Source organism: Coniosporium apollinis (assembly GCF_000281105.1).
Source record: "Coniosporium apollinis CBS 100218 chromosome Unknown supercont1.30, whole genome shotgun sequence".
NCBI lineage: Eukaryota > Fungi > Ascomycota > Dothideomycetes > Coniosporium > Coniosporium apollinis.
Genome location: NW_006913292.1, coordinates 43,120 through 58,751, shown reverse-complemented (window position 1 = coordinate 58,751; position 15,632 = coordinate 43,120). Strand labels below are relative to the sequence as shown.

Below are 15,632 nucleotides of genomic sequence, written 5' to 3'. Positions count from 1 at the left end.
GGGCACGCCAAATGCCGCCGAATCACATTGCAACCGCCGTTGCTCTCCACCACAACTGGCTGTTCCTGCAGCCGGCTCTGGACTGCAAGCTCCACCGCAGCTCCACCGCATAAAGCACCGAGACTCCCTGGCCGCCCGATATGGGGCCAGCTTCAGCGACCATCGTGCCTGTCCCTTACGCTCGACGTCGCAGTCGTTGTCGCAAGAAAGCCCCCGCTGTCCTGCGCTTCTCCAGCAATGATTGAGCTCCCTGTCACTGCGCTTCTATTCCTGTGGGCTGCCTCAGCAGGCGCTACACCGCCAGGCTTCTGGGACATCGAGATCGATAACGGGCCAGCTCCATCGCCTGAAGACGGCCCTCCTCTGTCCGCGAACGCCTCGCGCGACAGGTCACTTCTCCCGGCACAAATCTGCGGCATCCTCGGCGGCTACATCATCACAGTCCTGTTCGTCGGCGCTTGCCTGCTCACCTTCGGCCGCAGACTACGAAAACAGGCGCTGCTCGCCGCACAGGGAGCCATTGAAGTAGAGATGGTCAGGCCGACCGGGATGGGGTTTGATCCAGTATCGCCTGCCTCCACCGCACGAGCCTGGTTGCCCAGTCCCAGCAAGCTCAAGCACACATTCCGGAGGAGCACCACGAGCGTCAACGAGGATCCGAAGAGTCCTGGCGGGGTCAGCGTCGCCTCGTTCGACAGCAGGGTTCTTGAAAGCGACAAGGAGAAACGGCAGAAGGAGATGGAACGACTATACGCAGCGGTTGCCGAGCACAGCTTCGCGCAATCAAAGGTGGTCTACAGCGCCGAGACGGAAGAGATCCAGCCAGCAAGCGGAGGTCCTTCACCTCCTTCAGGCATGAGCCCGCAAAGGAAACCCGGTAAACGGCTACCGCAATTGCAGACTGCCCTCAACGCCGCGCACTTGGATGTTCCACAGAGCCCAGCAAGCCCACGAAGCCCCATCAGAACCATATATCCCCCGGACTATCCAATGGCTGTCCGACAGCAACAACAACAGAGCAGCGCCACGCAGCCCTCGAGTCCGCGCAGTATACTGACCCGTAAAGAGCGCACACCTTCCATGGGTTCCGCGAGCAGCAAGTCTCGGCGCGGCCTGCGCAATCTCCGCATCTCTGCACCGCTGGACAGATACCCTGCCGATGATGACGATGAGGCTAAGACGCCGCTATCACCACGCTTTTACAACCCAGGCCCGCCACCTTCACCGCCAAACGCGTCGGCGCCGACGACACCAGGTACGGTCGATGGCCTGGACGACCATTATGAACGGCTTGATAAGCCACAGCCTCTTCCTCGTCCAGCGCCCCAGCGCAGCAATTCGCGACACTCCAGTACCGCTGTGCCCACGTTGTCGACCATCAGTGTGGCTCAGTCAGCGAGCCCCTCAACCTCGACCCTGCCTTTACGCGCGCTAGGTGATGCTGCGCTCCCGTCGACCAAGACAACGTACCTAGAGCGCCGTCGGGATGCGCTTGGCTTGACAACGCCGCGGACTGGAGTGCCGGCCACCCCTTACAGTCCGTACATGCCATTCACACCTATCACGCCTGTGACGCCTCATCTTGTGAGCAAACACGAACGCAAGATGATGAAGAAGAACGAAGTCAAGAAGGTTGTGACTGCTGACGATCAGGTCAAGGATGAGAAGGAGCTGTGGGATTCCGGGTATTGATCGTCTGCGTTTGTGGATGAGTACGACAGGCGCGACTTCCTAGGTCCGAAGTCTTGGCAGGTGCAGCTTGCAGTACATGTCTGGACCTCTCAGAATCATGAGGTGTACATTTATCCACACATCGCGGACAAACTGAATACCAGCTTCTACAGACCGGCTCGCTAAAAGCTGAGTTTGACTTCGCAAGCAATACTATGCGTTTCGGCAAATTCCTGTATGGTGGGCTAACCATCGCCATCGCGGCCTCCATCCTAACATTTACCCTGATACTTAAGCTCCACCCCGGCGTCAAAATCTGGGAGCTCGCCTGGCCAGCCCTCTTCCGCTTCCTAGTCTTCCAAGGCCCTGATGGCGATCCGATCTCGACAATGCTGATGCCCTCTTACGCCAACTGGACGGGCACGGAATGGCTCCTCCATGCGCATGGCTTCCAATACTGGCGTCCACATAAAACCCCTTGGAGCGCCGTCGTCTTCGCGCGCATCATCTCCCTTGCCCCATCTTGCAATTTCTACGACGACCGGGAAAACGCTCGCTACAAGGAAAACATGAAAGACGTCGTCGCCAACCCTGTCTTCACGAAGCTTCATAAGACGCCACCACCGCTACTCTACATCACCATCCCCGCAAGTGCAACCAGCGCTACAGGCAGAACTATACCCATGGTCTACACCGCCCTCCTAGGCAACACCGACAATACTGGCCGCTTCAACGCTCATGTCACCCTCCCCGCCCAACTCCCTCCCGGCCCCATCCCCGCCATCATCCCAGGCACCACCCTCATCCTGCCAGAAAGCCGCCAATACCTCATTTCTCCCACTGGCACCGGCCCAATCATCATCTCCGACATCGACGACACCCTCCGCGTCACCCGCATCTGGGATCCACCGCAGGCCCTCATGAACGCCATCGGGCATCCCTTCACACCATGGACCGCGCCCGGCTCAGCCTCGATGCCCAATGTGTACAAGCACTGGAGAGCTCGGTGGTCAGATGCCCATTTCCACTACCTCTCCATCTGCGTCCCCCAGAACATTGTCTTCAGCTGGGCCGGCCTGCGCCGCTGGTATCCCGCCGGCACATTCGAGACGCGCTGGACGGGGGAGAGTGGGTCGGGGGTGCGGTATACGCGGCTCAGACGCATGGCCGAGACGTTCCCGCATCGTAAGCTCGTGCTGGTGGGGGACTCGAGCAATGCGCAGGTGCTGCGGGACTACCCGAAGCTGTACCAGGAGTTTCCGCACACGGTGGCCTGTATACTCATCCGCAACGTCAGCGCCACGGAGCCGGGGATTCGCTCGGCTTTCTCGGCGGATCCGGAGGTCTATGGGGGTTTCAGGGGGATGCCGAGGGAGAGGTACTTCTTCTTCGAGAGACCGGGGGATGTCAGGGATGTGGACTTTGCGAGGGGGGAGTGTGGGGATGGGGCAAGGGCAGGGAGGGAGCTGAGGGATTTGGGTAAATTGTGGCATTTGAGGAATTGGGCAGCGAAGACGAGCAGGGCGTTTTGGAAGGGGGTGTGGATGCCGTGGGGGGTGCTGCTGAGGCGTGATGGCACTGCTGGGGAAGGGGGGAAAGGGGAGAGTGTTTGACGATGGACAGTTTTTAACGATAGGGGTGAGGTGGGTTATCTGTGGTATTCGTTGCATGGATGGGGTCTCCCTACAATAGGGAACATGCCCTGGTGTTCATAAGGTCATCGCATACAGTTTCAATGGGCATCTCTGATTGTTTTGAGCGCATTTGGCATGCCTCATCCGTGAACTCGGCCAACAAGCCCTTCCGATCAAATCTTCCGGTTCAGACGCGGTCGCGTTGGTGCTTTGGCCATTGATGACACCATTGCACGAGCGCTTCCGTGTGATAGTATGTGGGTTGTCTCATCCAGGTTTTTCTACTGACGTTCTCAGGCGTCTCGTGTAGCCGTAGCATCCCCAACACCTTGCCGGCTGGTCCAAGCTGCTGAAGCTACAACGGCCTGGCCGATCAGATATCCCGGTTTCCAAGGCACGATTGTGCCGGTCATTGGTTTCTGGGCCTTCCCCGCTCCAACAATGATGAACTCTATCGTGAAGGAGCAGGTCCCCTGCAATCTGCTCAGCCTCGTCATAGAAGCCTCTTAGATCTAGATCGCTGCGTCAAGCCTTGCCCCCTGGTTCTTCCCGGGTCCCTTGCCCACGAAAATTGGAATCGAGAGCCCCGCGGCCCGGCTGGCGGTGCTGCCGGGAGATCAGACGCGGGATGTACAGGCGTTGCACGGTTCGGCGCCTGTTTTGACCAACCTTTCGTTGCTTGCAAAAGATGCTCCCAGTGCCCGCTCTTAGAGACAGCGCAAAAATCTTCTCGACCTTTTAGAAATCGCTTTCTTCATGCCGCATATGCAGTTTCATACATAAGTATAATATCTTAGCAATCTCAGCTTATTTGCAGCTTATTATGGTGGTGATTGTTGCGTATAAGCCTGTTTTAAAACCTTCAACCTGAAGTTCTTCACGTGGTGACAGCTGATTCACACTAAGACTGGCTTAGATGGACGTGAATGGATGAAACGGAGCTTCTCTGCGGTCTTTTGCAATCAACGGAAGGTTGGTTAAAACAGGCGTCGAACCGTGCAACGCTTGTAAACAGGGGACATGGACAAGGCTGTTGGATGTGACTTGGGGGATCTGTTCTGTCAAACGCGCCGGAGAATGTTCCGCCATATGGTACGAAGCTACCTTCGGTGAGAACGCCACGGCTGCTGTGGTGTGCGCAGGAAGAACCTACGCGACGTTTCACGACGTGACTGCAGTTTCGTCGGGAATTCATGTCGAATTGGTGCACGCTTCCAGGAAGCCTCGGCCATGACTCTGGATTGCAGCAGATACGCCGGAAAGGCGCCCTACTTGAGAGATTACGAGTCCTGGATGGAAGGTTTGATTCGAGGATGGCACTACTCATAGTTAGCTCAGCGTGGTAGAGAGTGTTGGTTTGTCGTAGGCTTGTTCGAGGTGCATAGCAAGATAATCTCCACGTGCGGCATAGTTAGATGCCCGCTTGAACGTTGCGGTGGTTATTTCTAATAACGCTGTCCTGTAGTGTCAATACTACAGTGTTTCTCCAGCATGGGTGTCTGCCCCCCAAGCAGTTGTCGTTTGTCGAGGGTGGATTTAAGCTTAACCGCCGTTTCATGTCGTTGATTCGGGAAGGCCGATTGGACACTAGAGAGAATCGTGGAGGGGTGAATAAAATTGCGTATGGTCAAGGTCCGGTAGATGGTGGTGCGGAGCTGCGACAGCCGGCAGATGTCTACAGGGTTGCTGCAGACGTCAGCCAGAGTTTGGCCGAACAGATCGCAGTGCGGTCTAACGACTCCATATGGACGCGGAGGGATCAAGCCTGTAGTTAAGGTAGGGCTGCACTTCTGGATGGTTCGAATGCCAACCTTCGCATCAGCAGCGGCTGCTTGCAAGCTGGTTGTGTTCGCGGAGAGGCGGCTGTTCCAACGAGGAAGAGCCGTCCGGCAGGATCTCTAGGCGGGGCACCGCTGTCGAAGAGATTGTCGCAGAGAGATTTTACTTGCTTCTTAATTGAGCGTCGCAGAGTGCTGGTTCGTTGACCAACATCCCCTCTCGGCGTCCACCACGAGCGATTCTCATCATCTCCTCCAAAAGAAAACTAAATGTATTGCTTCGCCCCTCTCATCTGTGTGGCTTCAAAGCTCAATATCCACAGGCCTCTCAGCCCAATTCCCGGCCCGCGGATCTTACCCCAGACGCCGAACCAAGGTTGGGAAAGATTCACGCAGGGCTGTCAACGCCCCCCGTCCACGTCTGACAAACAAAAACTGCCCAAGCCTACTCCGAGACACGGCCGGCCTTCCATCATTACCGGCCCACATCTGCCGATCCACGGAAGGAAACGCGCTCGCACACCTTACACAACTTGGCGCCGTGCAGTCCGCCGCTTGCCAAGTGGCGCCGCCGCTCTGTGCCTGGAACCCAGAACGAATGGCCGGCTTCGCAGACCTCCATCGGCCTCCATCGCCGGGAACGTGCTCCATGACAGACGCAGACGCGGTGCGGAGACCAGACGCCCACGTTGCGCAGTTGAGAAGGTGCCCTGCTCTTGCCAACTCCTCCCCAATAATGAGGTAGCCGCCAAGGGAGGGCCATGTCATCCCAGGAAGGTCTAGATGTGGAGAGAGCCGCGGCGTGCCTGGCATAAAAAGCGGGTGATTCCCTCTCACAGGCCCGATTTGTGTATTCGCAGATCTCGTTGTCTCGCTCTCTCCAAACCAGTAGAAGCAGTTTGCCTCATTGAAACCTTTTACTCCATCTTCCTGCCTCGAAGTCTGTTCGAATCATGATGATTCCATCCATCCTCGCGCTGGCAGCAGCGGTGCCAGCAGTCCTAGGCTGCGCGCAGCACGACAACTACAAGCCTCTCCCACACTTTGGCAAGCGTCAGATCACAACCAATCCCGGCCGAACCGAAACCGACTGGGCGTACGAAGCCTCCTACAACTGGGGACGCATCAATGAAAGTGAGTGAACTCCTCTCCCCTTACCAGTCGGACATCCCATTGATGTACCCGGCCCAGCCTACCGCGAATGCCAGGTCGGCACGCAACAATCCCCCATCGCGCTGAGCCTCAATCAAGGCCTTTCTCAGCGCCACTTTCCCTCGTTCGCCGGCTACTCCAACAGCTCCGGTGAACGGAACGTAACCGGGAACTTCTACAATTGGGGTTACGGCCCGGCCTTCACGCTGCACCACGAAGAGGACGTTTGGACGACTCTACCCAGCATGACCTTCGACAACGAGACCGTCTACCTGCGCGGCTGGCACGTCCACGCGCCCGCCGATCACACTGTCGGCGGTGATCGGTCCAAGGCAGAACTCCATTATGTGCACGTCGATGAGGAAGGCCACGAGGCCGCCGTGCTGGCCATCCGTCTCGACCCGGGTATCTCCTCCTCGCCCTTCTTCGCGCAGCTGCCGTCAATGATCGGGTTCAACGAGACCATGGTCCAGGAGGGTGTGACGATAAACCCGGCGCTCGCAATCGACGCCGTGAATAGCTTCCAGGAGTTCTGGACCTACAAGGGCAGCTTGACGAGCCCGCCTTGCCACGAGGGGATCCGGTTTTTCGTCGCCAGGAATATCCTGTTCACGAGTGTCGATGAGATGCAGGCGCTGCTGGGGGCGAGCACGTACAGTGCGCGCGCAGAGCAGGAGGTGTGGCAGCATGAGATCAACGTGTAGATGGCCTCTGCAATTGGTGTAAACGGTGCATGATGGGTTTGACGGATGAGGACGGTGAATTCATGATTAGAGTGTAGACCAGTGACGTGCTTGTATATAGTTACGTTCGGTATACGATATCTTCTTCCGACACTAATCGCCTTGACACATCTAGCCTTCCTACTTGGAAATCTGGACACATGATGAAACAAATGAAAATCTAGCATCACTCACTTACGACTTTGAGATGACAAGACGGGAACTACAACGGAGATTGACGTGTCGGACTACTCATTTCCTTAATTCATTCGAAGTCGACGAATCAACGCGAGCTGCGCATGGTATATCAGCGAAGCGGACTTCTATGATACGGTCCTACTGGTTTCTCTTAACGATCTTTGAGGGGTGACGTTGCAAGTCCGTCGGGTAAAGGCTGTTGACGCCCTCCAATTCGCGGACATACCCTGTGTAAATCAGATTTTCCATTCGTCGACTCTAGCCTGATTAGAAACCGGAGTTCCTTTTCCTCCACGGTCTCGACAGGCGTTCCTTGCACAGCAAGCATTTCTACAAGGGTCCTTGGTGTGCCCCTGTACGGACTTTGCAATTCCTTCGAGCGCCATCGTGGGTGGCTATATCCTCCATCAAGCCCATCAGAGCCGTATTTCGTCCATGCGACTGTTTCCAGCGCCTGCTAATTCTTCCAACCACCCCACACACAAGGCCCAGCAGTAGACAAATGCGATGTCTCTGAATATCACGGGAATGCCACAGACCGTGATGTCTGTGGTCCTCTAAGCCGCACCCAAAAGCGCCGAATCTCGTCCCAACGCGTTTGGGTTCACAACCTCAGCCACCCCCTACTCTTCATCCAAGCATGTCTAAATCGCATGCGTGTCTGTAACTCGTCGACTTGCTCCTCTCTCAAGTCATCCACTTGGCGGTGTTACCGGGCACAAGCTTCCGCAGCGCGTCCATCTGCCGTTGCTGTCCCTTCTCCCTAGCCGTCATAGTTTCCGCCTTATCCCTCACCGTCGTATCAACGCGGCGGGCGTTGTTGGCGCCGTAAACAACCGTGAAGTCCGGGATCCGCGTTTGTGGCTCGAGGATTGTTCGGGGCGCGAGTTTGCAGTGCTGTTCGCGCGTTAGCTACCCGTTTCGCACTATGGCCAGCAATCGCATACCTTCCCTACCACGCTCCCAACACCAATAATGCTCCCCTGACCCACCAAACTCCCTTCCCCCACCTCCCCCTCGATCCTCGCACCACTCTCCACAATCACACCCCTACCGATCCTTACACCCTCTCCCCTCCCTTCTATAATTCCATGCTCCCACACCACAACCCCCTCCTGAAGCTCCACAGGCCCCTCAGCGCTGACGATCCGCGCGTAGGGATGGATGATGCAGTGTGCACCTATGGTGATGGGGTGGGTGCCGCTTAGGACCGCATGACTCGCGATCACGGCTGTGGGGTGGATTGTGCTGGGGGGTGGAGGGAGGATCGGTTTGACGGTTGAGGCGCGTTTTGGGGGCGTGGGTCGGAGAGAGGCGGTGGGTTGGGGGGTTGCCATTGAAGACGGTTCGGGCGGGTCCTCCGTTTGTGTCGCTTTGCCGGAGGACGGACTTCAGAGGTGGAGATGGGGATGGAGCGCGAAGTGGAAGTGTAAAGGGGGGCCTGGCTCACGTGTGGGACTGAAGGGTCGCGCATGGGCATGTGATCGAGTCAGCATGTGAAAAGCTTTCCACACCTCTCTCGCGTCTTGATAAGAACAACGACTGCGCATGTAAGAGAGCAACACCTGTATACCTGCTAAGGCAGAAACCGGTGTGGGACCCTGCTCAGCCTTAAATCCAGGATAGAAAAGGAAAACTCAAGGCGATCACCTCCGAGCTGAACGCTGTCTCCCCTGTTTCGTTGGCTGGAGCGTGCAGCGTGCTATAACCTTAATTGGCCATTCGACGAAGAGAAGGTCACTGCTCTGTCCTGCCTGGCTGCGCACGGCCATCACCCTGGGCTGCGCATCCATGGCTTCATTGATCGTCCCCGGACAGCCTTCCAGCTCGATTTATATCTCTCCTTCGCTTCCTCGCCATGTGAGGTTTCTGGTTAATCCCGCTTCGCACGAGTGCCATTGAGATGTCGTCTCAATATCAGCCGTTAAGTCCTGAGCATGTTCAGAAGAAGCTATTACCGGACCAGCTTGAAGGAATAACAGCAGCACAGCGACAGAGTCCCGAATCGACGTTTGAGACTCATACTGGGATAACCACGGCACTAGCGCACCTGAGTTTCGACACCATAGACGTGCCCTGTAGGGACGATGGGGGAAGTAGCTCAGGTTCAAGATTTCGGGGCGAGTCAAAAGAGCTCAAGGAACACAGCATTATAGGCAACCCATGGGAGCCGGGCTACAAAGCGAGATTCCCTTGGGGAGGAGTGGGAGCTCTACTTCTTGTTGTCGGCTGTAAGTCGAAACCGGCTTTCTCTAAAGTAAATGCGCAAGGCGGCGGGTCCATCTCGAACGTTGCGCACGGATGCCACAAAGTGCTCCGTGGACTTGATCATGACCACCGCCGAAGCTCAGTTGTGTCATCGAAATTTCTTCATGACACGAGCGCGTTGTTTGCGCCGCAACATTTTCTCACCAAAGCGAGCCGTGTGTGAGTCGACTTGGTCGTGGCTCCTAGTTCGCAAGCAACTCAGTACTATCCGTCAGACTTCTTCTGTCACTCCCGTTGCTATCTCAATGTGGACTGTGTATAGAGTAGTAGACGGCCCGAACTGCTTGCTGTAGAGTTATCATTAGAGCTCTCCACAGTTTCACTCCTCTTCATTTGAATTTTCTCATGCTCCTAAACAAACACGAAACAAGTGCTCATCACTAGTTATATGACAGTAACCGGAGCCGCTACTGCTCTATTAATTGTGAGCCGCGGAAGTCCGATCAGTCGTTGGCACGTACGAGGCATGAGGATTCAACCTCAAGTCTGGTTGTCCATATTGTCTACCATTATGGATGCTCTGATTATGTTTGCACTGGCCGAAGGAGCAACCATTGCTTTCTGGAAGCATGCAACTCGTGGCACCACGGTCAGTTGGGAAGATTCCATTGCGACTTTGGCCGTCTACTGAAGATAAAAGGGGAAGCTGACTCATAGAAGCTTCATAATCTGTACGGGTACTTCGAGTCGGCAGCTGTAATGGGCGCTTTGAAGACAATGTTGCGAGGAAGGTTCAACTGTATTGCTTTTGGTAAATAGATACTCACTTCTTCATCAGCCAAATCTTCCATTATTGTCATATAAAGTACAATCAATCACCAGCGTAGCTAACCCCGTCTTCACCATCCAGCATGTCTAGCAGCCGGCGTATCAGCTCTGCGAGGTCCTTTGCTGCAGCGATCGTCAATCATCGACACCAATGCTGAACACGTCACGGCCGGAGTAATGCAATTGCGACTGGCACAGCTCATCCCGCCTGGCTTCCTATGGCCGAAGTACTTGATATTCTCAGACCAGTTCCAAGATGTGGTGGACCAGTATACGGAGCGTGCCGACATTCGCTACAAATATAGCTACCGCGGAGAGATATGTACAACCACTATCAAGGTATCTGTCTATCTCAAAGACACGTGATGGGAGGCTGATTCGATAGGGTTTCGGCTTTGGATACGACTGCTCGTCCTCGTCGATCGCGTTCAAAACGGCCAATCAGACCTTCCAATCTGAAAGCAACAAACTCGAAAGTGTCGAGGTTGCCGTACCTGTCTTTAATGTCTCGACGCAATTGGCCGGATCTCAAGATGTGTCACTGCTATTGCACAGTCCCCTAAATGCAAGCGAAAAGCTTGCAAGATCTATTGATAGGATCAAGATCTCAAGCTTGTTCAAGACAAAGCCTGAGTGCGGAGGTGACCTGTCACTTACGACGTGTACGCTGACACCAGCTTTGATCGAATACCGCGTCGTGTTGCGGAATGGCACCATTGAGTTGCAGTACCCCCACTGGCAGCATGATACTTTTCTGTACAACACGTAAGTCTTCCCATGCTTCATATCCTCTAGGTTATTATGGAAGAGATATTGGTCGCGCTACTAATACATGCACCTTCCGTAGCACACCGTGGAACAACCTTACAACTTCCGGTCCCTTCGACAAAGAGCCTATATGGGTTCCTCTCTCGAATTGGGTCAACTTCTTCCAATCCCAATTCAACGTCGAGCTTGACATGTACCTTAGCGATCTCGCTGGCGGCCCAGGTCCAGCGGAGGGCACCACCGGGCTGTACACCGTAGCCAGGAAACACGTCGCCGGCGGCACCGCAGACGCCATCAACTCGCTAAACTGTAGCACGACTTTCCGCGATCCGACACAGGTATACAACACTAACCCCAACGTCTTGTGTGCCCCCTCGCTAACGCCGCCAACTCATTCCAGCACGTCCTCGACCGCATGCGCGAAATTGCCTTCCGCACCGCCGTCGCGGCTGCCAGCGTTACGGACATGACCGTCCTCTTCGGCAACTCCTCCCTCGTCGATTCCAGCCTCCCCCTCATCCAAAACTGGACGCAAACAGTCGAGTACAGCGCAAGAGAAACCCGCACCGTCTACTCCATCAGCTACCCCCACCTCTTCTGCGCCGTTGCGGTTAGCCTCCTCGGCGTCGTTGCGGTCATCCCGTTGTACGATGGCTGGTGGGAACTCGGGCGCCCTATCTCGTTTAATCCGTTGGAGATCGCGAAGGCGTTTGATGCGCCAATTCTGGAGCGCGTGGATGGGAATGCAGTTAAGGAGCGGATTGTGGAGCAGTCGGGGCTGGAGAGGGTGAGGTATGGTGTGGTGGATGGGGATGGAGGGGGAAGGCTGAGGTTGAAGATGTTTGAGGAGCGGCTGGTGAGGAGGCCAGAGTATGGTGAGACGTTTCTTGGATAGGTACATACGCTCATATACAGAGCTTCGCATAAATAGCACAGTCCCTTCCCTTACCAGCCAGCGGCCATCGTACACTCTTGCTGCAGAGTTCTCCAACGGTCTATAGTCAATGGCGCTCACAAAGGACATCATTTGATAGTAAACAGCCACTCGTCGGAGTGTACAGCCTTCCGCATCGGGTTGTCTTCATCGAAGAGCTCGCCGTCCATGACTCCGGGGATATAGCAGGATTAACAAGCTCGAACTCGTCGTCGCCGGTCGGTCCGAGGACGAACGGCATCCTCCCGCCGAACAATACTGCCACAAGGTCGCCAATTTCGGTGTCAACTGGCAGCACTCCTGCGAGGCCATTCGTTGTGACGCAAAGCGTCCTTTCTAGGCGAAGTCCGCGGACACTTGTCAGGAAGCAGATCCACCATCTCACGATTTTTTGCTGGCTTCTCTCTAGCGTCTCTACTGACGTTCGTCATCAGCCTTTCGAGACTGGTGTATATTCGGTGCAGGTGCGACCAATTCTATGGATATGACCATCACGGTAAAGGGCGTCGAAAAATTTGGTTCTCCAGATGACATTCCTTACATCGTCGCCGTTTGGATATCCGTCCGGTAATACCGATGAGCAGCGGGAAAATGCGGTGCCCGAATTCTTGACGGAATCGATGATGGCCTCATAAATAGGAAGTTGCATTGTGTTGGATTGAACGGTGACCTCTGGGATCTTCGAAGTTGCGCAGCAGTCCAATTATGATTCGAAAGACAGCCTCGTCGGCTTAAAAGACCAGTATGGCATCCAGCTGGGAACATCTGATAACATCCTTCTGATTCCAGCTTGTTCTAGTAATACCATCGCGTCTCCCTTTGTGACAACATGCTCTGCCACGCGTATGTGAAGACGCTGAGCCGTATTTGATGGAGAGTAATCCACTACGATGGCCTTTCGATCCTCTGGGGCAAAAAAAGCAAGTACTGCGTAGGTCTTGTCCGTCGGGTCCGAGGCGACTGTGGTTCGAGTATGTACCAAGGCTGCCAGAGACTTGATGACTGGGTCAGACAGAGCCGTATGCGCAAGGCTTGGGCGACGATATGACCGCCTCACTGTGCTCCATGTCCTTACTGAATCAAGCATCTGGATCCGGTAACTGCTCTGATTCCTCTCAATACACGCTTCCAGCACCAAATAAGGCCATGTTTCCACATCTAGGCCCTCTCCATAAACACAAGCAATGCGGGCACTGAGGACCATGTCTTGCATGACCCAGGTACGGTAAGCCCATGAACTGCAACAAAAGTGCGTCCCTTTGGGAGATGGGAATCCCAAGTCCGTTTTTACAACGTCTCCGTATCCGCCTGTGTACGAACATTTTTCGAGCCCTCCCCACGTAGCCACGGCAGCGAGAGTGGAACTAGCACTGCCGTATTGTGGTACGCCAATGTACCCGATGTTTCTTCTCGCTTTTTACAACATCTCACCCATTTGCGGGACCTGAATATCTCTTTCTGTAATATCCCGCTAGTTGATGCAAGTGCCACCCGTCCAAAGATATATCTCTCCGCCCTTGACCTAAATTTCCGACTCTTGATGGTAGACAGCGAAAATCGCAGCACGAAGCGCTCGGTCAAGGTTCCGGATGACCACGAGCCTCTCGCTGTTGCAGTAGACCGACTAGGAAAGTGTGGGGTCTCCCCAGGTATACGTAATGCCAGATATTCCGGTAGGTCGACGAGGGAGACATCATGAATTTCAAACTCAGGCGTTTCCCACCTCCAATATGCGGCGTTGACCATAGTTGTCTCTCTTTGCTGGGCTGATATTTGAGTAACCGGATTTGTCGTTCTCTCAATGGTTGGTTTTGGGAATCTAATCCTGTCCCGGCGGCCGGATTTGCAACCCAACATCTACGCGAGACACGGCTTTTGAGCGGGAGCGGGTGTTGCGCCGCACATGGCCGACTTACTCACGTCAGGCTGAGGGCTTGTACCTGCAGTTGCGGGTTTTGAGGCGGTGGACTTGCGTTTCATAGCGAAGTTTTGATTGGAAAACTTAGATAACTTAACATGGAATGCGGAGTGACGAGCGACGGACCCAGTACCCGAAGTTCATATAGAGAAATACGCTCATCTTGTCCCAACATTGCGGCGAGAGACAGCTCAGCCTCATTGCTGCCAAGGCATCGCCGGCGGCGCCTCGAAATTGGGACCCCAGGCACTGTACGACCTCTGCCTCCGTTCATAGTTGGCTTGTAGGTAGCATGCTTATGCTACGGGCCGTTTTGACTACTTGACCTGCTGGGCCGAAGCAGAAGACACGCTTCTCTAATCAGGTGCCCCGGAACAGGGGCTTGACAAACATTCACATGACCCTTTCTCCCGTCTGCTCTACGCTGGACGTGGCTTTCAATGAGGAAGCAGTGCCGGTTACTGACTCGTCGTCGAACAGCCACAACACACCCCATAGTAGATACGCGGGTTATGTGGTGATACACAAATGTGGTGTATACTTTCTCACCTACGAAAGTTGTTAAGCTTGAAACTAGCGTCAAAAGAGGAAGTCGTGATATCATCAACGCTTGGTTACCAGCACTACTTCCTCGGCTAGAAACCCCATCCTTCGTAGTCGTGAGGAAGGCCTTTTGTAAGAACATATCCGTCAGAGTTGCATACATGCATAGCTTTACAAAACGCGTTACCTCGTGATTCGCCAATCAAGCCAACCGGGAAACGGAGACAAGTACCTTTAGCTTAGAGATTGTGAGCTGGGCCAACAAGCTAATCAAAAACACCTCCCCTTTGGTCCCGGAGCTATTCTAGTAGAGAAGTTCTGTGTACGTTCTTTCCAATTGGGGTCAAGCTGGAACACCGCCGGACCTCCATTTCTTCACGCGGTTCTTCAACCTTAGTTCCTCCACCAGTTCTTCAGCCACTTGAAGAAACCACTGGACAAAAGCTTAGCATCAAGAGCAGATCGACAGTCGCCGAGAGGAAACCTACAGTATCTGGGTAAGCCAAGCTAGGATTGCTCCAATCCCGAAAGTTGCGGTCAAGCCCACAGCGGCCCAACCAACAGGTTCCACATACTCTTTCACAGCAAGACCAAGGAAGAGGAACGCGGCTAGGACATGAAGCTGGAGCACAAGCGAACTCAATGTGATGATCACTTCTACCCAATTAATGCCTTTTACTCCGTTCGCGCTGGATTGATGGTGTCTATCATACCTTGCAATCCACGTCGAGCTGTTAAACTCAATCGCAAGTGATAGGACAAGAGCGAGACCAAAGGCGACCACAAACAGAAGCCAGCCGACGGCAAGGAAGAACCGGGCGCTCTCACGTCGCTCAAAATTCGCTTCGGTGGCTCCTGATTCCCTACTTGGCTCTCCCCGGAGGCCCTCCGGATCTGCAATCTCGGAGACAATGACCGTGAATGTGAGCGAGGCTCCCAGAGCCGCGGCCGTGGAAATGTTGCTGGCCAAACTTTTAGCCCAGTTGACAACTGTCGAACCATAGTCTGGTTCTTTAGCCTTCGACACATTCAGTGGTTCCATTTCTGGATCCTCCTGTGGCGAAGGTGGACCCTCAGAAGGCCCAGGAGACGGGTCAGTTGGAGGATGCAGTTGGGAGCGAGATAAATTGAGCTCTTGAGATCGTGCCCCAGCAGGGTGCTGGCTCGGCTGCTGTAGAGGACCCGCTGCTGTTGAGATGCTGTCCATTACCAACACTGACGTGTGACAAGCGTGCGTACCAGACGGGCAACCTAAGGGGACTGTCGCAGCTGAAATAG

General features: G+C 54.7%; 5 protein-coding genes across 5 annotated transcripts; 4 read left to right on the top strand and 1 right to left on the bottom strand.

Moving 5' to 3' along the window:
* Positions 1-237: 237 nt before the first annotated feature.
* On the top strand, positions 238-1,692 carry W97_06214 (uncharacterized protein; the record flags this gene model as incomplete). The annotated part of the gene is made up of 1 exon (XM_007783939.1): positions 238-1,692. The coding sequence occupies one exon, from the start codon at positions 238-240 to the stop codon at positions 1,690-1,692; it is 1,455 nt and encodes a 484-aa protein (XP_007782129.1).
* A 194-nt stretch (positions 1,693-1,886) lies between these two features.
* On the top strand, positions 1,887-3,284 carry W97_06213 (uncharacterized protein; the record flags this gene model as incomplete). The annotated part of the gene is made up of 1 exon (XM_007783938.1): positions 1,887-3,284. The coding sequence occupies one exon, from the start codon at positions 1,887-1,889 to the stop codon at positions 3,282-3,284; it is 1,398 nt and encodes a 465-aa protein (XP_007782128.1).
* A 2,755-nt stretch (positions 3,285-6,039) lies between these two features.
* Positions 6,040-6,939, top strand: W97_06212 (uncharacterized protein; the record flags this gene model as incomplete). Its single annotated transcript, XM_007783937.1, has 2 exons — positions 6,040-6,217; positions 6,275-6,939. 2 exons carry the CDS (start codon positions 6,040-6,042, stop codon positions 6,937-6,939), a joined length of 843 nt encoding a protein of 280 aa, XP_007782127.1.
* Positions 6,940-7,842: 903 nt separating this feature from the next.
* Positions 7,843-8,492, bottom strand: W97_06211 (uncharacterized protein; the record flags this gene model as incomplete). The annotated part of the gene is made up of 2 exons (XM_007783936.1): positions 7,843-8,052; positions 8,103-8,492. 2 exons carry the CDS (start codon positions 8,490-8,492, stop codon positions 7,843-7,845), a joined length of 600 nt encoding a protein of 199 aa, XP_007782126.1.
* Positions 8,493-10,368: 1,876 nt separating this feature from the next.
* W97_06210 (uncharacterized protein) lies at positions 10,369-11,854 on the top strand (the record flags this gene model as incomplete). The annotated part of the gene is made up of 4 exons (XM_007783935.1): positions 10,369-10,530; positions 10,577-10,956; positions 11,039-11,297; positions 11,360-11,854. The coding sequence occupies 4 exons, from the start codon at positions 10,369-10,371 to the stop codon at positions 11,852-11,854; spliced, it is 1,296 nt and encodes a 431-aa protein (XP_007782125.1).
* Positions 11,855-15,632: the final 3,778 nt, after the last annotated feature.